Source organism: Esox lucius, chromosome 12, assembly GCF_011004845.1.
Source record: "Esox lucius isolate fEsoLuc1 chromosome 12, fEsoLuc1.pri, whole genome shotgun sequence".
Lineage (NCBI taxonomy): Eukaryota > Metazoa > Chordata > Actinopteri > Esociformes > Esocidae > Esox > Esox lucius.
Genome location: NC_047580.1, coordinates 27,331,972 through 27,355,661, shown reverse-complemented (window position 1 = coordinate 27,355,661; position 23,690 = coordinate 27,331,972). Strand labels below are relative to the sequence as shown.

Genomic DNA, 23,690 nt, shown 5'->3' with positions numbered 1-23,690 from the left:
TACCGCCTAGGAAATAAAGCAATCCATGTTCCTGAGACGTTAGTCAAAATAACTTTTTTTAAATTATATTAAATTCAGTGCACCATTCCGACAACTGATAGCTGAGAAACGATTGTTAGCATCCTCCATCAAAGGTAGGAAGCATCTCTGTCGTTTCTGATGGACACAGCGCTTAGGGAGCGTCTGTATAATGTCGAAAACGTCGAGGTGCCTGGTTTGTTACTTAGGGGTTAGGGGCCTACACCTGTCTGAGTACTGCATCTGTCTTATCTTAAATCAATTATTTCAAAATGTTAAATGTACAATTTAATCATTTAGCGTATTTTATAGCCACGTGGTCTGGTATATCTGAAATTACTCAAACTCTTGTGCAAATGTCTCAGCAGTTAAAAAAAGAAAAAGTGTATAATTGACTTCCTATGTGGTTTGTAATACTGTACGCAATTAGGCTACTGATTATGATGCCATTACATTTGCAAGAACACTAGCTAATACTATAATAATAGTAACCAAGGTTACATATTCTCAATCAGTTATTGTCCCCTTTTTATCTGTTTTCAGATCCGGTGTCCCTTGCGTAGCAACTATCGACAGTCAGTGGCGGGAGATGCTTTTAAAGGTGAGCAGCACTCACGCCCAACGGGTGTTGGCCTTTCTGAATGAGCAGAGGGCTCTTGGCTGGTTCTGTGATGCTAAGCTGACTGTAGGTGAAGGTGGGAGGGCGTACAATGCCCATCGCAATATCCTGGCCTGCTTCAGTGATTGGTTCAAGGAGTCGGAGTCCTCTACCGTGGTGGAGGAGGTTTCCCTTCCTGAGGAGTGCCCCACAGACGGCCTGGAACTGCTTCTGGACTTTTTATACACAGGGGAGTTGAAGCTCGACTCTCTGAATCTGGAACATGTAAAAAAGGCTGCAGACAGCTTACGTGTGCCTGATGCTCTCGCACTCTGTCATCAGTTCGCCACGGAAAGGACAATCTCCCTAGAAGGAGCTCAGTCTGCAGATCTTTTGGCTGAGGACAACGGGTCCATCCCAGCTGTGAATTATTCAGAAACCAAGGTCACCCTAAAACGGGGGAGGCCCCCCAAAAAAAGAGGGAGGCCCAAAAAATCCAAAACCCCTAGTAGTGGCTTAACTAAGAAGGATCCTACAGAGCTGACCACAACTGACACACCTGCCACCACAACTCGCTCTGGGCGTAGGGTGAAGGCCTCTAGAAAACTACTTGGAGAGGGCCTTAGCACACAGATCCTGCCCCAAGAAAGGACCATCAGCCAGGGGACACTGCCATTAGTAATAAGCCCTAAGCATGGAAGTGATGGATCTGAGGATGAGGGACATGGCCTCCTCCAGCCTATAGATACAGCAGAGGTAACCTACGATAGACATGCTTGCAATACATACAGTACCTCACAAAAGTGAGTACACCCCTCACATATTTGTTAATATTTGTTTATATCTTTTCATGTGACAACACTGAAGAAACGGCACTTAGCTATAATGTAAAGTAGTGAGTGTACAGCTTGTATAACAGTGTACATTTGCTGTCCCCTCTAAATATCACAACACACAGCCATTAATGTCTAAACAGCTGGCAACAAAAGTGAGTACACCCCTAAGTGCAAATGTCCAAACTGGGCCCAAGGTGTCAACATTTTGTGTGGCCACCATTATATTCCAGCACTGCCTTAACCCTCTTGGGCATGGAGTTCACCAGAGCTTCACAGGTTGCCACTGGAGTCCTCTTCCACTCCTCCATGACGACATCACAGAGCTGATGGATGTTAGAGACCTTGCGTTCACCCACCTTCCATTTGAGGATGCCCCACAGATGCTCAATAGGGTTAGGGTCTGGAGACATGCTTGGCCAGTCCATCGCCTTTACCCTCAACTTCTTTAGCAAAGCAGTGGTCATCTTGGATGTGTGTTTGGGGTTGTTATCATGTTGGAATACTGCCCTGCGGCCCAGTCTCCGAAGGGAGGGGATCATGCTCTGCTTCAGTATGTCACAGTACATGTTGGCATTCATGGTTCCCTCAATGAACTGTAGCTCCCCAGTGCCGGCAGCACTCATGCAGCCCCAGACCATGATACTCCCACCACCATGCTTGACTTTAGGCAAGACACACTTGTCTTTGTACTCCTCACCTGGTTGCCACCACACATGCTTGACACCATCTGAACCAAAGAAGTGTATCTTGGTCTCATCAGACCACAGGATATGGTTCCAGTAATCCATGTCCTTAGTCTGCTTGTCTTCAGCAAACTCGATTCAAAACAGTTTTCTTGTGCATCATCTTTAGAAGAGGCTTCCTTCTGGGACGACAGCCTTGCAGACCAATTTGATGCAGTGTGGGGTATATGGTCTGAGCACTGACAGGGTGACCCCCACCCCTTCAATCTCTACAGCAATGCTGGCAGCACTCATACGTCTATTTCCCAAAGACAACCTCTGGATATAACGCTGAGCACATGCACTCAACTTCTTTGGTTGACCATGGTGAGGTCTGTTCAGAGTGTAACCTGTCCTGTTAAACCGCTGTATGGTCTTGGCCACCGTGTGGCAGCTCAGTTTCAGCGATCTTCTTATAGCCTAGGCCATCTTTATGTAGAGCAACAATTCTCTTTTTCAGATCCTCAGAGAGTTCTTTGTCATGAGGTGCCATGTTGAACTTCCAGTGACCAGTGTGAGGGAGTGTGAGAGCGATTACACCAAATTTAAAACACCTGCTCCACATTCACACCTGAGACCTTTTAACACTAACGAGTCACATGACAGGAAAATGGCTATTTGGGCCCAATTTGGACATTTTCACTTAGGGGTGTACTCACTTTTGTTGCCAGCGGTTTACACATTAATGGCTGTGTGTTGAGTTATTTTGAGGGCACAGCAAATTTACACTGTTATACAAGCTGTATAATTACTACTTTACATTGTAGCAAAGTGTCATTTCTTCAGTGATATAAAAGATATAATCAAATTTTTGCAAAAATGTGAGGGGTGTACTCACTTTTGTGAGATACTGTGCTTGTGGACAACTTGCAAATATCTTTGATATGTTGGAAATAGGAGATTATTGCATTTTAGCTAGATAGATGCTTGTTAATGCATTTCATATTTTATTTTAAACTTGTGTCTTTAGGTTGTTTTGCATATGTGTTTGGCCCATCTCTGAAAATACATGACCATATCTTAAATTGTTAGTGAGTTTGTGCGTATGGATTTGTAGTTTCTTTACTTGAACTACATTCAAAATGTTACTATAGAAGTATAAAATGTCTCCAATTTACTGGTGGATGAATGTTAATAGAGATTTAATGGTTTACTTGACAGATAACAGATATAGTCAGCCCAGATTTAAGCTCCGAAGGTAATTCTCATCTGCGGCCCAATGACGGCGATGATGAAGACGATGGAGGTGATATGATTGAGGGGTCAGATGAGGAAACTGATGAAGAGTATGTGCCACATGACCTGTTGTCCACCACCTCCAGTCCCAAAGGCAGACGTAAAGGACCAGGCACAACTGTCAACAAAGAAAATGGTGAAGGGGCACCCGATGGCTCTAAAAAGGGCTCTGTTCAGTGTCCCACCTGCAATAAGACCTTCCTCAGCAAGTACTACCTCAAAGTCCACAATAGGTAGCCAATGGATTGTTGCTGTTTTACAGGTTTCTCCTATTTAGATGCAAATGCATTTTGAACGATGAATCATGAAGACGACTGGCATTGATTAGGGTGAGCAACTAGTGTGAACAGTGTTTTTTTACTTTATGGTGTTCCCGTTGTTCAACAGGCGTCACACGGGTGAGAAGCCCTTTGGGTGCTCCAAGTGTGGGAAGCGATACTACAGGAAGGAGAATCTGACTGACCACCAGGCCAGAAACTGCAACTGTGGTGAAAAGATAAAAGCAGTGAGTGATCAGTAGGAACTGAGCTATGTTTACTGTGCAGAAAAACGAGGGGGGAGCTGGGAGGGGACTATGTTGACCTGTTCAGTAAAATTTTCTGTTGAGAAACTTTTAGCTAAGGTCAGGGTGTGCCCTAAATTCTGTAATAGCTTATATTTTCCTTCATGCACAATTTTTTTATTCTCATTGTTGCTACAGGTACACACCTGTCTTCAGTGCCCCATGTCATTTGATAGAGTGGTGGATCTACGTCTTCACACTGTCTCCCATACAGGGGAAATGCCCAATAAGGTCCAACACCGCCGCACTCCCTTGAACAAGCGCACAGTTTCTGTGAACATATCGTTTATTCACATATATCACACTCATACTGACTTCTCATTACTGGGTCTGGGTCTGTTCTAGTGTGCTTCATGTCTGGAACAGTTCATGCGTAAAAAAGACCTGCGAAATCATGAAATCAAGATCCACGGCGCACCGAAACCACATGCGGTAAGTCTGGCGTTTCGTGTTCGTTTATTCAGAACACTGTACCCTTTAGAACCCTTTTCCTCAAGCGCCCCGATCACCTGTACAAAAACAATTCTCCCACAGTGCTCTCTGTGCACCAAAGCCTACCTGTCTAGAACGGAGCTGCGACTGCACGAGGCGTCCAAGCATCGCGGCGAGAAGCTCTTTGTGTGTGAGGAGTGCGGACATCCGGCCTCCAGCCGCAACGGCCTGCAGATGCACATCAAGGCCATTCACAGGTGGGATGGGTCTCTGAGCTTCGCTGTGGGTCAGGGCTTTGTTAGACGCGGAGGAGCGCAACGGTTTCGCCCCGATGTGGCTGTAAACATGCTGTGAGAATGTGACTTAAACGGTGCCTCTGTTCCTCAGAAATGAGCGTCCGTTTGTGTGCGAGTACTGCAACCACGCGTTCACCCAGAAGGCCAACCTGAACATGCATCTTCGGGTTCACACCGGAGAAAAGCCCTATCAGTGCCACCTCTGTGGGAAGACCTTCCGGACACAGGGTAACAACCACTTCCGTACTCCTTTCGTACAGCAGACATGGACACACGAATCACGTAGTCTGATAGACCCATGGCCGTTGTGTTTACAACATTCATTTCAATTGCAGTTTGGTTAATCGGAGTTCCGACACCTAGCACGATTCCAGCCGTGGCGGGGTCAACCTCTTTACCTGCTGTAGAAACATGTTTGCGATGGTCACACTGTTGTGTGCATGTAACTGTACGCATCTTGTGTCATTACAGCCAGTCTCGATAAGCACAATCGCACCCACACGGGAGAGCGTCCTTACAGCTGCGAGTTCTGTAACCAGCGCTTCACAGAGAAGGGCCCGATGCTTCGACACGTCGCGAGCAAGCACCAGGACGGCCGCCCGCATTGTTGTAAGATATGTAGCAAGACCTTCAAGGGTAAGAATGGCCACGGAGTTTGTGGCACCACACCGTCGACGGACACTTTTACATTCCATCTGTACATGTCGAGTTCCCATGAAACCTTTCGCAGAACTACGACGGTCATTCATCCATCGGCTAACACACACATTCATATTGTGGCGCTGCAACACCTTAGGGGGATTTCGCCCCCCCTCAGTACACCTGAAGGGATTCCGTCCTAACGTAGTTTCACTTGTCACTGCCTAAATCCTCCAGCCATCGAGCAGCTTCGTGTCCACGTGCGCCGCCATCAGGGCATGAGGAAGTTTGAGTGCGAAAAATGTGGCTACAAGTTCACCAGACAGGTAGGCCAGTGGACCAGCTTGGTTACCTCAGTATCCATACATGTTTGTTGCTTGCCGAGCCACAGAAGGGAGAAATAAAGCATTAAAGTCCCTCTGTTTCTTCAGGCCCACTTACGGCGTCATATTCAGGTCCACAACCGCACGGAAAACTACAGCCCGCGGGAGAGAAAGCTCCGGAACCTAATTGTGAAGGAGGTGGGGTCGCAGGATGAGACAAACCCCTCACAGACACCGCCCACTGAGAACGAGAACCCAGAGGAGCCAGGTGTAGGTCCAGATGCCTCTGGACCTACACCTGGATTCGGCGTGTCTCCTCTTAGGGCTGTACCAGGAGCCGGTGACCTAGCCCAAGGTGTGATCCAGCCCAAGGTGGAGTCCAGCCAGGGGACTGAGGTTGGGTCCGGCCAGACGGAGGTGATGTCCACGCAGGATTTGGGGTTGTCGGAGATCAAAGACGTGATGGACCAGGAGGCAGGAGACAACGCAGTCGCTGAGACCACTGTGGAGCTGGAAGACACCGAGGATGATCCTGCCTCCAAGGGAAAGGCTTGAGGATGGGGAGGACGGGTCCGTGCCTCCCACTGTTAGACACTTTGACTCACCATGGGAAGGGAAGCCCTGAGCAGCGGGAGTGAAACCTACTGCAAGACTTCAAGAGCTCCCACAGGGACCACTTGTTCAGCAGTCGAAGCACCCCTTTAATTTCTGTCACCATGTGTTCTGTCTACATAAATGGCACGCTTGGGGAGTTGCACTGGAAAACCTTACCCACTGGAAGTTCCCACCCAGCCCGATAGGCTATGAAAACCCCTACACTGTGGACATTATTCATTTGGCCTGTTCATGGGGACTAACAATGAACTACTGTACAACTTGGCATGGAGCACTGAAGTTATTTCATGGTGTTTCTGTGTTTTACACTGTAGATCTAGTGAATGTACATCTGTCAGAGAGTCTTGCATCGTCTAGCCAAATGGTATATAGAATAAAGTGAGTCCTGCCTGCAGTTTTATTCAGATCATACTGAAATGGCCTTATTACCAGAGTATACGAACCAAAACACAATGCAGATATGATTAAAAAAGAAAAATGATTTGAACAACACAACTTGCATGAAAACAAAAAAAACTGAGGATTATTGATGTAAACACAAAACGCAAAAATAATCTATTGTTCACACAAAATGTTACACAAATAGGCTGAGAACTTTTACTACTTCCAGTTACCATCAAAGAAGTTGGTTAACTATTGTCTATATTCATAGATACCTGTGTCTCCAATTGCAAAGGGGAGAAAAGTAACATTAACTGAACTAACCCTATATAAACATTTTCATAAATAAAACCATTTAATAAAATATGAAAGCATCTGTAATCTTCAAATAACCAGTACTTCATGCAGGCTAAATTGGTTGTCACATCAACAAGATCTGTAATAGACTCATTCCTGCAAGGAGAGGAAAATAGTTAGAAGCATCTGATAGATACAGAATTATAACACACCTACATAGAATCTATCACTGTCATGTGGTTCTAACTACACAGTCCCAGTTGCATTTAATGAAACCACACTCTGATCCCATCCACAAACATCCGGATACAGTTAGTGGATGTTTTAGCTGTAGGAATGTCTATAGTCATGCAGTTAAATCTGAAGGGATGACGCTGGGTCTCCTAACAACCGGAAAGTGTAAAACAGCTCCACAGTTAATGTAAAAAAAAAAAAAGCATACTCGAGACAAATCCACTTCCACTGCCTGCCACAGATGTTCCTGTCAGGACAGCCGCTGCTTCACCCAACACAAGAGCTTCACGACCAGCCACTCTATTAGTAAATAACAGGCACACTGACTGCAATCTACGGCATTCAAATAAACGGGGGGGGGGGGACATTACACTGCACACACGATCAGTAATTACAGTCAACTTGTGATCACATCCGCCGAGGACATTTTCATCACGAGAAGCGCATGAACTATAATGGAAGTGCACTGTAACACCTTTCCACCAGTAAGGCGTGTGCTTTCACAGTAAATCTAAAATGTCTGGAACAGGCCAGGGTGACATCCCCTGACCTCAGTCCATGTAGTGTGTTAAACAGGGTCGATGTCGTGGTTCAGATTCAGGTTGTTGTTGTGCAGGGCCTGGTTGCGGTGGTGCCGGTGCAGGTGAATGGAGTTGGCCTCGGGCAGGTCCATGGGCTCAAAAGCGTTGGATACGGCGGGCATGAACTGGCGGAAGATGCTGACGCTGCCGTGCCAGAAGGTGGGCTGTGGGAGGCGGCCCACGAGGGCCCAGGTACGGGTGCAGGGGTCATAGGCCTCCACCACGTCAGACAGCTCGAATGTGTTGTCGTAGCCGCCGGACACGAACAGACGGCCGCCCAGGGCTGCCACGCTGCCTCCTACGTGAACCTGACGGAAGCGTCGATAAAATCAGCTCCGAAAGCCCAAATCTTCGAAATCCCGACTGGGAAGCCGGAAGGGGAAATGTGGGAGGGTTTCAGACCGGCACCTGGCATGTGTAACTTACCTGTGTCATGGGGTTGATCTTATCCCATTCATTCTTCTGAGGGTTATAGACGTCAACCTCGGCTGAGTCATCCCTAGAACGCAAGAATCTACAGTGAGAAAATCGAGCCAAAACCACAGCCCGTCCTTCCCGTTATGACAGCTACTGCCACAGATCAGGTGACACTGATGATAAATGTTAGGAGAGATGGTGTTTTTAAACATTAGGACTACAAGAATTAACCTCTGCCCGTGAAAACCTTTGTGGAGTCCATTTCATCACATCCAACTCAGTTGATCCCATTGAGACACCGAAGACTTTATCAGTGTCCTTGATCCCTGTCAATATTCTCACCTGACAAAGTAGATCAGTCCGTTGAGGGTGACCGTCTTGGGGGCGAAGGACCACGGTGGCAGCTCGCCACAGTTAACCAGGGTCCAGCGGTTGGTGTCGGCATCGTAGCACTGTATGGCCATGTTGTCCTCCCCGGTGGTGGTCATGGAGCCGATGGCGTAGAGACGCCCCCTGCAGGTGGTGGTGGAGCAGTTGTCCATGGCGTGCAGCATAGGGGGCAGGGCTTCCCAGCAATCCAGCGCGTGGTCATAGCGTTCGGTGCTGTCCGGCGCCACCACGTACAGCTGTCCCTTGAGGACGCAGGAGCTGTGGTACTCCCGGGGCTTGAGCATGGGCGACACCTCGGTCCACTCGTTGACGCTGGAGTTGTAGCGCCACACTCCGTCATAGAGGCGCGAACCGTCGGATCCCCCTGGGGTGTGAAATGCAGGAGAGAGAGGTCGGTCGGAGGTGGAAGGTCACCTCTGGAAGGTCACGCTACATCTTATCGTGGCACAATAACCCTTGAATTAGCCATGGCTGTTGTAGGGAATGACAACAGGGGAAAATTCCGCTGTGTGTGGACGAGGACCTCTGCGACAGCACGCAGCTTCACCGTGTAGGTGTTACGCCAATTTTGCCAGAAGGTGGTTTAATCAAAGGTACCCTATTAATCAGCCTGTCAGCATGTAGTCTCCTTTCAACGTCAGCCCATTCCCCACCTGTGTGCTTGGTGCCGGAACCCTGTGCCCTGGCTGTCAGGGGCTGTATGGTAGGAAATTACTGCTTATGTTCCTGCCAGAATTACCGGCAACCTTTGACGGCCTGGGATGTTTCCTTAATAGAAACCCTGTGTTTTCCTGAACCTGAGGCCACTCGCTGATGGCGATGATGGCCTCTCAGGCAGACCTGGGTTCAGATCTTATTATTTGTGTTTGAACCCAGGTCTGTCCTTCAGTGATGAGCTCAACAACCTCTGCTAAGATCTTGGCAGGACACAATGTCCCGCGCCGAGCTGGCTCATCTCCCACACCTATAGCCAGAGTGGCTGGCTGCAGCTGTTTATTTATACTCACATTGCCTGTCCTCGTGCTGTTTTATAAGATGCAGCACTGACTGGAAAACAACAGAGGATTCTGGTAACTGGGTGACTAAGAACCCATCAAATGTAACTAGTGTTATGTAAACTGCTGTCCTTTGTGGAAAGTTACACAATAGACTAGATGTAGGCTATATTATCTGTTAAAAACATATACAGCTCCGGAAAACATTAAGAGACCACTGCACCTTTTCCGAAAAAGTTGAAAAGGAAGGTTTTGAGTGAGGAACAGCAGGGTTAAAATTAAGAGACCACTGCAAATTGAACACTTGTGTTCCTCATTCAAAACTTACCTTTTCAACTTTTTTGGAAAAGGTGCAGTGGTCTCTTAATGTTTTCTGGAGCTGTATACATAATACTTGTACATTTTCTGCCCTCCTCTATTTGCTCTTCTGGTCAGACGCAAACTGCATGTCTGTACTTGTACTTGTTCAATGACAATAAAGTTGAATCTAAAGAAAATCTAAAAACATATAGCCTAGCATACAGCATAAACAAAGATGATATGCTGCTGTATCCAGTAAAATCTTTACTTTTCCCATTTATTTCACAACTACATCACAACTTTTACAGCCACTTATTACCGTATGAATCTAAATCAAAAGCATACATTAAGAACAAGTGTGACCAATCATATACAGTAGTGCAACAGTGTCAAACTACTGTCAACCTACCTGTGACGTACATATCGTTGCCCAGGGCAGCTATACTGTAGCCCCCTCCCAGGTGGTCGGGGAACTCGGCCAGGTAGCGCCACTGTCCGGTCTGAGGGTTGTAACAGTCCACAGTGACCAGCTCGTCGCAGTCCTGGTCACAGCCGCCCACCACCACCAGGATCTCCGCCAGGCCGGTGGAGGGGCGTGGCCGCATGCGGTGGCAGGGCCTGTCGTGCCGGTCATACTCACACGACTGGAAGCTCCGGGCTTCGCTGACCATCCTCAGGCAGGAGGGGGACAGGTAGACCAGGGGGTCGCTCTCCACATGGGCCAGTAGATAGAACCGGCGCACGAAGGGCAGCCTGACCTGCTGCAGCAGCTCGGGCCAGTAGTGCATCCGCCGCTGGAGGTCCGCCTTGACCCAGCGCACCGCGATCTGATAGGCCGTCTCCTCCTTGTCGACGCAAAGCGCGTCGTCCGACACAAACTCCAGCAGCCGCTTCCATGGCAAACGCTCAAAGTCCTTGCCTTTGGCCAGGTCCACAATGTTCTTGAGGACGAAGCGGCGGGCGCTGAGGGCCAGGTCATGGCAGGCGTAGGCCTCTGCGAAGTCCTGTATCTCCAGGCAGTTGGACACGTCCAGCCTCTGCTCCAGGAAGGCGCAGCAGGCCTCTTTCACCGACGGGAACTGGAACAGGTCGGCCGTCTTCAGCAGGAGGTCCACGTTGTCCTGGGTGACCGTGACCCGGCCTGTGTAACAGAAGTCCACCAGCAGGCCCAGAAGCTCAGCGGAGACCTCGTGGAGGACCACCCGGTCCATGGCGCTCTCCCTCAGCGTGCCGGCGAACATGGCCCTGAAGTAGGTGCTGGCGGCGGCCAACACAGTGCGGTGGCAGTGGAACTCCCGGCCCTCCGCGCACAGAGTGACGTCGAAGAACTTGCGCTCGGCTCGGAGCTCGTGTATCCCCCTCAGCAGATTGAAGGCGTGGGCCGTGTCGAAGAAGGGAAGCGTGGACGGTTGTGTCTGCATGGCCGGCTTGTCAGACGCCACACCTCCATCCATCACCCCTCTCTCGATCACTCCTCTCTCGATCACTCCTCTTTCCAACCCTCCTCCCTCCATCTTCTCACTCTCTGTTATCTCTCAAAGAGGTTATACTCAAGAAGACTGGGTTTATCTGAGAACGGAAACAGCATGACAATTTCGGTTACAACCAGTTCTTGATGGGTTCAGGTTCACATAATCTCCAAACGCGGCTTACAAAGCGAAATCATGAATACATGAGTCAGCAGCGGCGTCAAGGCGAGCTACTCACAGACCCGAAGAGCCTTATTTGGGGAGCCGGGGCGGCAAAACTACACAAACAAACGGTAGCCTGACTTCTCTTAAGTATGACAGCACAGCTTCAGTGACTATTCGCAGCACCCCTGTCCGTATTTAAGAGGGAAAGCTTGCATGTGCTCTGGGTCTATTAATACACCATCAGGCAGTGTCCTTTTCCAATGTCTGGGGAGTAAGGGGGGGGGGGGGGGCGGGTGGATTCACATTGTGGACTACATGACCTCCCCTTCCCTAGTCAGTCTGCCCATTTAGTCAGACTAGAGCCGGGCCTGCCAGTCAGTCACAGTCATCTTCAGACCCACACGCTGACACTTCCGGTCATATACCCACAAATCAGCTTGTTAAAAACACCAGCTAAACTAAACCGTCTGTTCTTATTATGCACATTGACGAGAAAAACCACAGATTCATGAAAATAAAGTCTCAAAGTTTGCTTCCAAAAGCAAAGGTGTCAAGCACTGTGTCGCCCCACAACAAAGAGGGCTCTCTGGTTTCTTACTGAGGATTTAACCACCTCTAATAGGGTGTTACGCAGAGCGAGTCTCAAAGTTTCTAATCCTTTTTTTTTGTTACAATGAGTCAGCTTTTCATTGCACAAGATTTCACTCCTTTGAATTTCTTCATCATGTCGTCTTTAAATCTCTCATCTTCCAGAATATTACCTGATCAATTGTATAACTGATATTGTTCATCATCAACACTGAAATCATATTCATCCTCGCTGTTATTCTACGAGACGGCTTATGTCCCTCAAACTCAACTCTGGACCTTGAGGCCAGTTCCACGTTTTTCATTTCAATCCTCTAATCATGAACTGATTGAGACCTGGGACACCTGATGGGTGCAATTAATAATGAGGCAGAATAGAAAACCAGCAGGCCCCTTTTAGGGTACGAGCAGAACATCCCTGGCAGTCATTGGGGAGCTTCAAAAACAACTAAGAGGAAATAAAAACTTGGGGATGGGTTAATGGCTATATGTAGGCCTGCTCTCTAACAAGATTCTAGTTGGGACTATGGGATATTCATGCCTGCTTAAAATACACAGGTATGTCTTTATAGAGAGGAAGCTCATGAAGGGCAACACAACCATCAATCTCCCAGCCTTCCACGGTAGAAAAAACAAGATGCCTAGTGTAAAGCCACAGCTCACATTCCACCCCTGGATTCAACAACGTAGCCAGCCGTTGGTCGGTCGATAGAACTCCGTGAGTGATGAGCCAACTTCCCCCAAGGACAGAGTGGAACTCGAAAGGTTAGCATTCTACAGAGACCCTGAAACCTGCTCTGAGTACATTCTGGGTAAGAGAATTTTTTACGTTCAAAGAGGTAATTGGTTTTCCTTGTACAGTACAGAGATCTGGTTAAACAATACTACACAAGTCTTGGAGGTATAGTTTTTTTGCATTCATACTTGGGATATCGGTTTTCAACAAGAAACATCTACAAAAGAGCGGAGCGTGTCTTAAACAGCCCACTTTGAGCAAATTCTGAATATGTAAACTTTCAGAATTATTTAAATTAACCCAATTGAATTTTTTCTTTGAGTAACTTTGCAATATCCTACCATAGTACTTTAAATTGGATAATAAATTATGTATATCTCTTGTGTGAGTATATTTTGTAAATGTGCTTTAAATGACTGTCAAAAAATAAACACACTTTTCAGAACTATACGGTTCACAACATAGTAGGTAAGTGATTCCCCAAGAACTGTATTGAGCTTGAATGTTAGTATGTGTGTTTTTATCAACCTAGAATAACCTACAGATAGACCGTGAATAGCCCCACTGTGAAGAGGGAGATAGAGCAGAGGTGGGTGGACTAAATGGTTGGAATGTCAGGGCTGGAAAACAGAGGGTATTGTGAACGTCCATGAGACTGCCACCTACCGACCAACCCACCAGAACAGAAAGCATATTATGTCTATTTGAACGTGGATCAATGACGGCCATTATGCTCACTCACCACATTTTGCAACAGTCGCACCCTGTGTTATTTGCCCGGCATCTAGGAACCTGACTCATGCTTTATCATTTGGGAGTATGACCTCATTGGAGAAATCCCCAAAGATAGGGCTGACACAGTCATAGTTCTTAATAAAGACAGTCATCATCCAACAAGCAGTTTTGGTGGGAATGCGGAATGGCTGATGAGTTTGGTAACAGAGGTAATTGATTTGTTACTAGCTGTCGTTTCAATCCAATTGCACTGCTTGACAGTCATTTTTGGACTGACATCCTTGTCCTGTGTGACTTGGGATTGAGGCTCCTGGTAATGCTTCTGTGTATATAATGGTGGTGCCATCTGACATGAGATAATGGGTTTGACAGTATAAATCACCGGCAGGGGAAATCTCAGGCCACATGGTCCCAGCCGTTTCCACACAAAGAAATAAATAAGCACAAGGACTCACTTTCAGCTTAAAGATCTTTGTCAGGCTATTTGTTTTTATAGAAACATAATATGACACACATGCTGAAGGCACAGGGTAAAAATATACACAACTCTATTTAAACCCTATAATGTTGTGCAAAACCCCCAGTGATTCTGGAAAGGAGTAAACTGTTCTTCATGGATGCATATCCTACAGCCAAAAGTGTTGTTACGTTATGGAATGTGGTTTCAGAAATTCTTTTAATCCCATTATGAAAAGTTTGTTTGAAGCTAATTCTTTTTAGTGCTAATTAAAAGCAGACCGAAGTGTTTTGTTTCACAACTGCTAACACACATTCCCTGAATATGCACTACATTTAGACCAAACCTCAGTCTTCTCATACAAAATTCAACATAATACTCAACACAATATTTTTTGTTGTATAAACAAAACTTTGCCCTACAAAAGGCATTAAAAAGATTTTAATGGATCAATAAACAATGTGTTGCAGAATTCCCCCTATTAATTTTACACTTTGCATGATATTATAGACTGTAAATTATGCATAGAGTCTCGAATTCTTCTTCTTAACTGGATTTCTTTAAATGTATACGGTTGTTTTTGACAACCATCTTTTCAATGGCTAGTTCTGTGCCTCAGACATCATGCATGGTCAACCACCATCAGCTGGTGTCATTCAACTGTACCCAAAAAGTGCATGTACCCCGCTAAAACAGGCAGAAAAAGTGCATGCAATTTTCCTGTACTGTCTGGTACGTGCTAATGCATAAACATCCAGAGTACAGAAAACAGGGTGGTCAGAACAGTGGTCCGACAGGTTTATAGTGAGTAACCTATTTTCATTTCTGAACATCCTGGCAATACTGAAATGGCTCAGGTTTGCCTGTACTCTTAGCCCATCTTAACTCATTGCCATGATCAAGAACATGGTCAAGTACACTGTTAAAAATTTGTGCTCATTGTTCATCAATCCCTCTAATTTGCAAAAGTTTGTGCTAATGGGTTAGGGTAAAAGGTCTTTCTTCTGTAATTTAGCAAAATGGTTTTGTGTATATCGTTCATAGAACCAGTTTTAGTGTGTTAGCAATTGTGACCCAAAACAACTGTTGGTAGGCCCTGGTATATACTTAAAATAAGAAACATCATATAGCGCCTCACTCTCAGTTCAAAACCAACCCCAAAGTAAAGGCTCCATAAAGTGCTGAGTCATGACTTAAACTGAACTCCTACAGAAACACGAATCCCCATTAAAAAAAGAACAAGAATTATTTAAAAACAGGATGGTTTCTAATAAAGCAATAGAAGGCCAATATGTGCTGGTCACAGATCTGTTTGTGCTCTTCTGCCAAATGACATCTTCATTGTCACAGTGGACAACATTAAAATACAACACCAATGGAGCTGGGACCAAGCTATATCCATGAAAACACAGCTGTCACAGGGCCTGCATACCAGGGGCTGTGAGGATCAATGGAGTGGATCGAGCTGCAGCTCCGAGGTCTCCGCGGCTGAGTCCCCAACAGCCTGGCTTGGTCATAAAAAGGCAACAAACCAAGTCAACCAGTCGTCACATTCCGTCTGAAGAGAACTGGGACGGTCTGAGACCTGAATATGGAGCTACTCAGATAAGAGCATCATGAGTGGATGATTGGATGCGATGGGCCTGGTGAGCTGACACATGGGCCATTGTCTTCACAAACGCCAATTCATAACCTGAAAGTACTATTCCACAAAGCTTAGAGACAAGAATAATTTATTTCTAATTAGATGACGGGTGGTTTGAATCCTGAATACTTACTGCCTGAAAGCTGTGGTATATTAGACCGTATGCCTCAGGTCTGACACATCGCATTACTTTTTAATGTTCTAATTGCTAAGTTAAAAGAGTTGATATTCGCAATAAAGAAAACTTGGGAGTTTGTGGTATGCTGCCAATATACCAGAAAAGTCCTGTCTCAAGGCTGAGTGATGTTTTACCCAAGAGAGCAGGTCTTAGCCTACTGGCCATACACACAGCCTCATGCCTTATGGCTTAAGGCTCACAAATCCTATTCAATTAAAATGTACCTGGTACAATACTGTTACACAAGGATCAATTGCATGTTTTCCCTCCACACTTTAGTGAATCTCTTCATGTTTACAATCTAGTTCACAGTCTATATTAAAAGTTAATGTGTGCATCCTTAACTATGGTAGTGTGTATCATTCATAATAGTAATTCATCAAGTCCACATTAATGCAATAACATAACCCATTCAATGTTTATCTACTTCCTCTGTCCAGTAGCCCAGGCCTAATCTGCCTTAGATTGTTCATAAACAAGAAAACTATTATGTTTTGACGGGTGTGTCTAAGTAGAAACAATAGTTGCCTTTTGCAATTGTCTAACACTGGATACGACTGCAGTACATGGGTGAAACAAAGGGAATATAAAATAGAGAAGTCCGTTATTATTTCATATCAGACATACGTAGATACCTGTGTCAAATGACGATGTCTGCCTCCTTTTCCATCGAGGAAAAACAAAACCTTCGCAGATCATCAACTAAATATAAATATCTATTCAAATATACTTACCAAATGGAACGTGCTGTAGTAAACAAAAGGGTTATAACTTCAAACGCTTGAAAGTTGTTTGCATATTCTTTCTGAAAATAAACTTTGTCGCTTGTCTTCCCCAGTCATCTGCGCCATGATTATCCGCCGCGTCGTCTGAAAGATTGGTACAGCCTCCAACTGTTCCTCATTGGATACAGTAGCTGACACAGTGTGACGTTGTTACAATGTAGATACAATATGCAATAACTTGTTCCCAGAATATTCTGCAAAGCAATTAATATTTTTAATTGTACATGCTTTTTATGTTCTTTATCTTTTTGTTTGCTTCTGTTTGTTTGAGTTTGATCCAATAAATAGGCTACATTTCTGTCTGAAAAAATGTGTTGGGAATTCATTGCACCCAGTGCGAACCCCCTTCATCTGGACCATCATACACAATTCGTATTGTTGTTTTCATACTGGATTCTGTAAGATCTTTTTTTTATCAATTGTTTACAATTCATTTTTGGCTTTTCTTGTATATGAAACTTTTTGGAACCAAACTTTTAAGATGTTAACTTGACTTTCGTTTCCTGGATTTTCATATGACATAAAATGTTATATGATGGTTCTTAATCATGATAGAAAAACTGCTATTGGTCATTTGACCGTTAGCGCATTGCAGTGTCCCAAGGACAGAACAAATAAGAGCATTTCCATAGCTAATTACAACATAATTAATTGTCCGATCCCTCGATCCTGATGACTTGGTAAGTCACCAGCCAATGATGTTGGAAGTTTAAGCCTTTTGCCAACATTAAAATGGTGAAAAACCTTAACAAAAATATCGCGGTCAGAGTGCTGTATAACTTCCGTGTTTTGCAAATACTGCATCTAAAAAAACACAGTTGATTGTAGTGCTTTTACCGCGGTTTCAAAACCGCTATATTGCTTTGTAAGGGTGCCTTTGTAGCCTATGCTATTATACATAATCAGCCATAACATTATGACCACCTGCCTAACATTGTGTAGGTCCACCTTTTGCACTAAAACAGCCCTGACCCATCGAGGCATGGACTCCACTAGACCTCTGAAGGTGTGCTGTGGTATCTGACACCAAGAAGTTAGCTGCAGATCCTTTAAGTCCTGTAAGATGCGAGGTGGGGCCCTGATGGATCAGACTTTGTCCAGCACATCCCACAGATGCTCAATTAGATTGAGATCTTGGGAATTTCGTGGCCAAATCAACACCTTGAACTCCTTGTTGTGTTCCTCAAACCATTCCTGAACCATTTTTGCATTGTGTGAGGGCGCATTATCCTGCTGAAAGAGGCCAGTGCCATCAGGGAATACCGTTGCCATGAAGGGGTGCACATGGTCTTCAACAATGCTTAGGTAGGTGGTACGTGTCAAAGTAACATCCACATGAATGGCAGGACCCAAGGTTTGCCAGCAGAACATTGCCCAAAGCGTCACACTGCCTCCACCGGCTTGCCTCCCATAGTGCATCCTGGTGCCATGTGTTCTCCAGGTAAGCGACGCATACGCACCCAGCCAACCACATGATGTAAGAGGGAACGTGATTCACCAGTCCAGGCCATCTTCTTCCATTGCTCCGTGGTCCAGTTCTGATGCTCACATGCCTATTGTAGGCACTTTCGGCAGTGTACAGGGGTCAGCATGGGCACCCTGACTGGTCTGTGGCTACGCAGCCCCATATGCAACAAACTGCAATGCACTGTGTTCTGACACCTTTCTAACAGAACCAGCATTAACATTTTTCAGCAATTTGAACTACAGTAGCTTGTCTGTTGAAACTGACCACACGGCCCAGCCTCCACTCCCCACCTGCATCAATGAGCCTTGGCCTCCCATAACCCTGTTCCTTGGACCACTTTTGTTAGGTACTGACCACTGCAGACCGGAAACACCCCACAAGGGCTGCAGTTTTGGAGAGGCTCTGACCCAATCATCTAGCCATCACAATTTGTCCCTTGTCAAAGTCGCTCAGATCCTTATGCTTGCCCGTTTTTCCTGCTTCTGACACATCAACTTTGAGGACAGAATGTTCACTCGCTGCCTAATATATCCCACCCACTGACAGGTGCCATGATAATGAGATTATCAATGTTATTCATTTCACCTGTCAGAGGTTATGATGTTATGGCTGATCGGTGTAGTTTGTCAAAACTACTCACACAAATTTGCTGAGTTTGTACTAGGCCTACATTTTCGCAAAACACACTTGTCAAAACTCACACCATACTGACCAAATGGCAGACTTCTCAAAATTAAATATTATACAAAAAAAAATTATCTGGCATATGAATTGAACTTAAAAGTCACAAACAAATACAATGGCACTACTGAACACTCATTGCACACTGGTGAGAAGAATTGAAAATTACAAATGGTATTAATGAATCAATAAACATGTGTTCCATAATTCCCCCTATGAGCTTTTCACTTTGCATTCCATTATATGGACTTTAAATTAGGTCTGGAGAGTATATTCAAGTGTATAGAAAATACACAAATACTATAAATAGTTAATTTTGTGGAGGCTGTTTGCACTGTAATTCACCAACACTTGAAATACAGCCCAAAAACACAAGAGGGAAAATGTGTTTTTAGAGAGTTTCGGTTCACAATGAATTACTCCCTTGATGCTGAATTAATTCTCTATATCAGTTAGGACATTGGACATTGAACATTGAATTTTGAGCAATCATACTTAAAATAGACTTTTAAAGCACACTAATACTCTAGTAATCTTTTAATAATGTATTCATTTCTATGGAAGCGTAATCTCCATTCATGGAATCAATAAGATTTTGACTGCTTGAATGCTATAATATCTCTCTGAGGAATACGAGAAATAATTTGAACCCTAAAGAGTGGTAAGGCTCCTGGGAGTGGCTTACTCTCAAAGGTTACTTAGGTCCGACCTCTGAATGTGTTAATATGTAGTTGGATTAGCTGACTATGTTGTTAACAAGCTACCTTCCATGATTGTCGAATGTAAGAAATTCTGCTCGCTGGTCCAGAAAACACTGCTGCTATGGAATGTGTGTAACACTTTAGTGGTGTAGCGTTGGAGGAACCAGGCACAGGCAGAGATCACGTTCATTGGTTTTAATGAACAACAAACAAACCGAACACGAATGGAAAACAATAAGTACTCTACTGAATGAAAATAAAGTGCGCAACAATGCGACTTAACAACTAACATACAAACAACACTCACCATCATACAGACAGCGACAGCAACAATGATCCACAATGTGGGGAGCAGAGGGGAAACATTTAAACACATACAAACGATACAAATTGGGACCTGGTGTGAAAGATGGGAAACATGTGACAGTCCGGGATGTGTTCGTGAGATATGGGAACTAAAGAATATATGGCACGGTGGCGCTGCTGCTCACCGCACCATGACAGTACCCCCCCCCCCCCAAAGGCCCGGCCACCAGACGGGCCAAGATGAACCCCAGCCCGAGGGAGGGGGGGCGGGGCAGCGCAGAACCCCCATCGGCACACACCCGCCGAGGGGGCGGAACAGCCGAAACTAACCAGGGCAGCGGAGCCGTCGGGTCAGGCCGGGGAGGCAGAACCGGCGTAAGATCAGGAACCGGCGGAGGATCAGGGGCCGGGAGAGCCGACGGAGGGTCGGCGGCCGGGAGAGCCGGCAGCCGGCGGAGGGGAGAGCCGACAGAGGGTCGGCGGCCGGGACAGGAGAGGGCGCCGGGGTGGCCGGGACAGGAGAGGGCGCCGGGGCGGCCGGGACAGGAGAGGGCGCCGGGGAGGCCGGGACAGGAGAGGGCGCCGGGGCGGCCGGGACAGGAGAGGGCGCCGGGGTGGCCGGGACAGGAGAGGGCGCCGGGGAGGCCGGGACAGGAGAGGGCGCCGGGGAGGCCGGGCACCTTACCTCTGGCAGCGAGAACCGGTAAGGCGGGTCCTTGAAGCCCCACCAGTTCTCGCTCTGCCCAAAGACCGGGGAGGCCTCCGGACGTAGAGGGGGTGCCCACGCCAAGCTGGTCGGGGACTTTTTGTCAGGCCCAAATGCCTTTAGAAATCACTTTATAGTTGTCATCCTATCATAGCGTTAGTCACATAATCTGCATTTGGGAGCAAATGAAAGTACACATTGACCTAAGACTAGTGTCAATCCTAAAACCAATAGCAAGAGACCCATCCTCGCTCCCTTCCAACCCAGATATTGCTTTCAATTGATGGAGAGACATGGGGATCGCACCATGGGTGATCTGTCCCTAGAAGGGGACTTTTGCCTACTTTGATAAACTGAGGGAAAACTATGACCCCACTAAGAATAACTCCTTCTAAATACTTGCAGATTAAAAATAAATAAACACACTATTAAAGATAATTTTCCTACTAAAATTCTCCATGGCTAATGTCCGTAGCATATTTCCTGATATATCTCCCATGTCTGACGAATGTTCTTTTTTCGATGGCTTCACAATTTAGTAATTTTGCCCAAACAGATTTGGGTCTTAAATATTCTCAGATCCTCTCTGAGGTCCTGGAGATTCTGATAGAGGCAGAGCCCCAGTTAATTATGCTGGGAGACATAGAGGATCTGGGAACACTGATTCTGCCCTCTGTATCATTGGGTCTTTTTACAAATGCAATGCTGTTGAAACTCATCAGAGGTTTTAACTTTGGTTAAAACTAATTATATCATGATCAGTGGCACGGCTAAAGAGCTCTTTAGTGCAAGAAAAGCAAGCAATGTTCGTTTTTTTTAACAGGTTTTAAACTGTAGTTCTCAGTAGTCTGGAAATGGAGTGTATTAAAGCTTAAATATTCACTGTATGCATTTTAAAGCACATGAAACACAACCATCCGATCATCATAACTTGTATGTTGAATTTACAGATCTGCTTAAATTATTATAATTTTTTAAATGTTTGTAGCACTCATTCAGAAGAAAGCAAAAAGGGATAATGAGCGAAGAAAAGGGGGTGTTGAATTTAAAACAATTATAATTGGCCTCTCCATGAACTTATCCCGGCCTTATTGTTTAAGGGTCCCTCAGGCCATGCGGGAAGGGAAATGCTGACAGCACATTACGAGCCTTACATGTAGAAGAGATATGACTGCATTATCATTACATTTCTCATTGTCTACTATTAAGGTGATGAATATATCAAGATAATGACAAAACAATGGAACTTCATAGATTCTCTTGGTTTATTGCTTCTGTTATTTTTCAGATTTCTTAGTAAACCCATTTGTTTAAAGCCTTTCATTGTTTTCTTAAAACATGCCATTATCTTCCAATTATAATAAACCTTTGCATATTATTATATATACAATTATTATATTATCTTGTATATTGACTAACAATGTATATTGTGAATGTGATGAAAATGTGATGAAAATATTCTGAATAAAAACTGTTACAACTTGAAGACACCAGATGGAGATATTCTTCACTTGTAATTTTCGTTACCTTTAGGATTGAACCAGGAGCTATAGGAGAGGCATTGGAAGGTTATAAGTATGTAATAATTAATAAGTTAGATTTTTCATGAGAAAATCTTAGTGATACCTGTTTTAAAATGGATCAGAATGTTTTGTAGTGCTAATTATTATTATTATTCTGATTGTTATTATTATTATTATTATCATTAATACATAACCATTCATTTCAATGAGTGTTGACATCTTGTGATCACACATTTACATACTTATTTCAAACATTTGGCTTACAAGTACTCAGTCAATTGTATACATTTTATCATTTATCATTTAACAAAATGATGTATTTCTCTTCATAATAATTTATTCTGATTGGAAGTAAAAATCCTTGACTGATGTCCTTCTGACAAATTATCAGTTTCTTTGGAATGTGTTTCAACTTGATGTAAAAATGTACCAGAAATGTAAAAAGGATAAAAAAGTATGTAATGAAAAGTTAACATTCGGTAACATTTCAAAAAGATAAAGCACTGTCCTTTTTGCTTTATATGTTTGAGTTGACATTGTCATTACTCATTGACATAGCATTATGCATGTTTTAATATGCACATGGGGCTGAGGCTGTAAATCAGCCAAACAGATGTAACATCCTGTGTGCTGTAACAAAAGAGCACCGCCAGCAGTGGGAGGGGACTGCAGGACTGATTATTGTAAGGCTGGTTCGACATCGCTTCTCATGACATTGGTTTGAGGACGTTGAGTCCATACGTTTAAGGATTCAGCACAGTCCATGTGTAAATTATTGATATCATGGTTCAAGTATGGGTTTGAATATCAATAAACACCTCTGGCGGGAGAAGTGGGAGAGAGAGGTCGGGGGGGGGGGGGGGTGGGGGGGGGGGGGTGGACCGGAAGACCGGAAGAGAACGACAGAGTAAGAAGGAGGTAGAGACAGACTACGACAAATCCAGTATGGGAAAGGGCAGACAAACATATTTTGCTTGCAGGGTCATACCACTAACAGAGAGCCTTTGTGTCCTTGTAGTGTAATAATGTTTTACATAGCTGCATATACCCATAAGACTATGCGATTTAATGAACGGAGACAGGTTGACAAAATTACCTGTCTAATATCAAGTACTGGTCATGAGCTGACAATATCAAAGCAAGTATTATTTATTAATAACTTAAATATGATTGATTAAAGGCCTACAGCTTAAATTAAATTGCATTACTTGACAAAGGATCAACATAAACACACTAGATTTAGCAGAGACCAGATGCCTGGAAGCACAGGAAAATATAATTTCATACAACACTTCCATGGAGCGCATAACAGGACAGGACAAGGGAAAGGCATTTCATTTTCTTTCAGACCAATTTGAAGGCTTTACTTTTTTTAACAGACTACAGTTAAGTTGGTGTTTTGGGTCATTTGGCCCCAAGGCGACAAAAAGAAAATTTCAAAATTTGCACCTTTTAATATTGTGAACCAGTTTTGAATCTCAAAAACACTTCTTATATTTTATCAAGTGCCCTTTTGATATTGATCACATGGAGAATTAAATATATCATATCAGTCAATCATATCAATATTTCCTAAAGTTCCCCGATTATGCATTTTCAAAATGTCAGCCCTTTTGAATTTTGCAAGGATTCCATTCTTCTAGGAAGATTTTAATTAACGTTTTTGCAAAAATGC

General features: G+C 44.7%; 2 protein-coding genes across 5 annotated transcripts; one reads left to right on the top strand and one right to left on the bottom strand.

Annotated features, from left to right (window-relative positions):
- The first annotated feature begins 23 nt into the window (after window positions 1–23).
- Window positions 24–6,677, top strand: zbtb48 (zinc finger and BTB domain containing 48). Of its 3 annotated transcripts, none has more exons than XM_010875352.3 (11): window positions 25–134; window positions 562–1,372; window positions 3,336–3,643; window positions 3,798–3,915; window positions 4,111–4,203; window positions 4,318–4,404; window positions 4,507–4,661; window positions 4,792–4,928; window positions 5,172–5,336; window positions 5,577–5,665; window positions 5,771–6,677. In XM_010875352.3, exons 2-11 carry the CDS (start codon window positions 608–610, stop codon window positions 6,215–6,217), a joined length of 2,364 nt encoding a protein of 787 aa, XP_010873654.1. In that variant the 5' UTR covers window positions 25–134; window positions 562–607; the 3' UTR covers window positions 6,218–6,677. The 3 variants fall into 3 exon arrangements, with proteins under 3 accessions (XP_019907345.1, XP_010873654.1, XP_019907346.1); XM_020051787.2 differs by having other exon boundaries at window positions 28–134; window positions 562–619; XM_020051786.2 differs by lacking the exon at window positions 4,111–4,203 and having other exon boundaries at window positions 24–134.
- On the bottom strand, window positions 6,652–16,774 carry klhl21 (kelch-like family member 21). Of its 2 annotated transcripts, none has more exons than XM_010875318.3 (5): window positions 16,580–16,774; window positions 10,282–11,441; window positions 8,530–8,941; window positions 8,197–8,269; window positions 6,652–8,078 (listed from the first exon to the last, which is right to left on the bottom strand). In XM_010875318.3, the coding sequence occupies exons 2-5, from the start codon at window positions 11,384–11,386 to the stop codon at window positions 7,758–7,760; spliced, it is 1,911 nt and encodes a 636-aa protein (XP_010873620.1). In that variant the 5' UTR covers window positions 11,387–11,441; window positions 16,580–16,774; the 3' UTR covers window positions 6,652–7,757. The 2 variants fall into 2 exon arrangements, with proteins under 2 accessions (XP_010873620.1, XP_019907347.1); XM_020051788.2 differs by lacking the exon at window positions 16,580–16,774 and adding an exon at window positions 11,580–11,684.
- Between the last annotated feature and the right edge of the window lie 6,916 nt (window positions 16,775–23,690).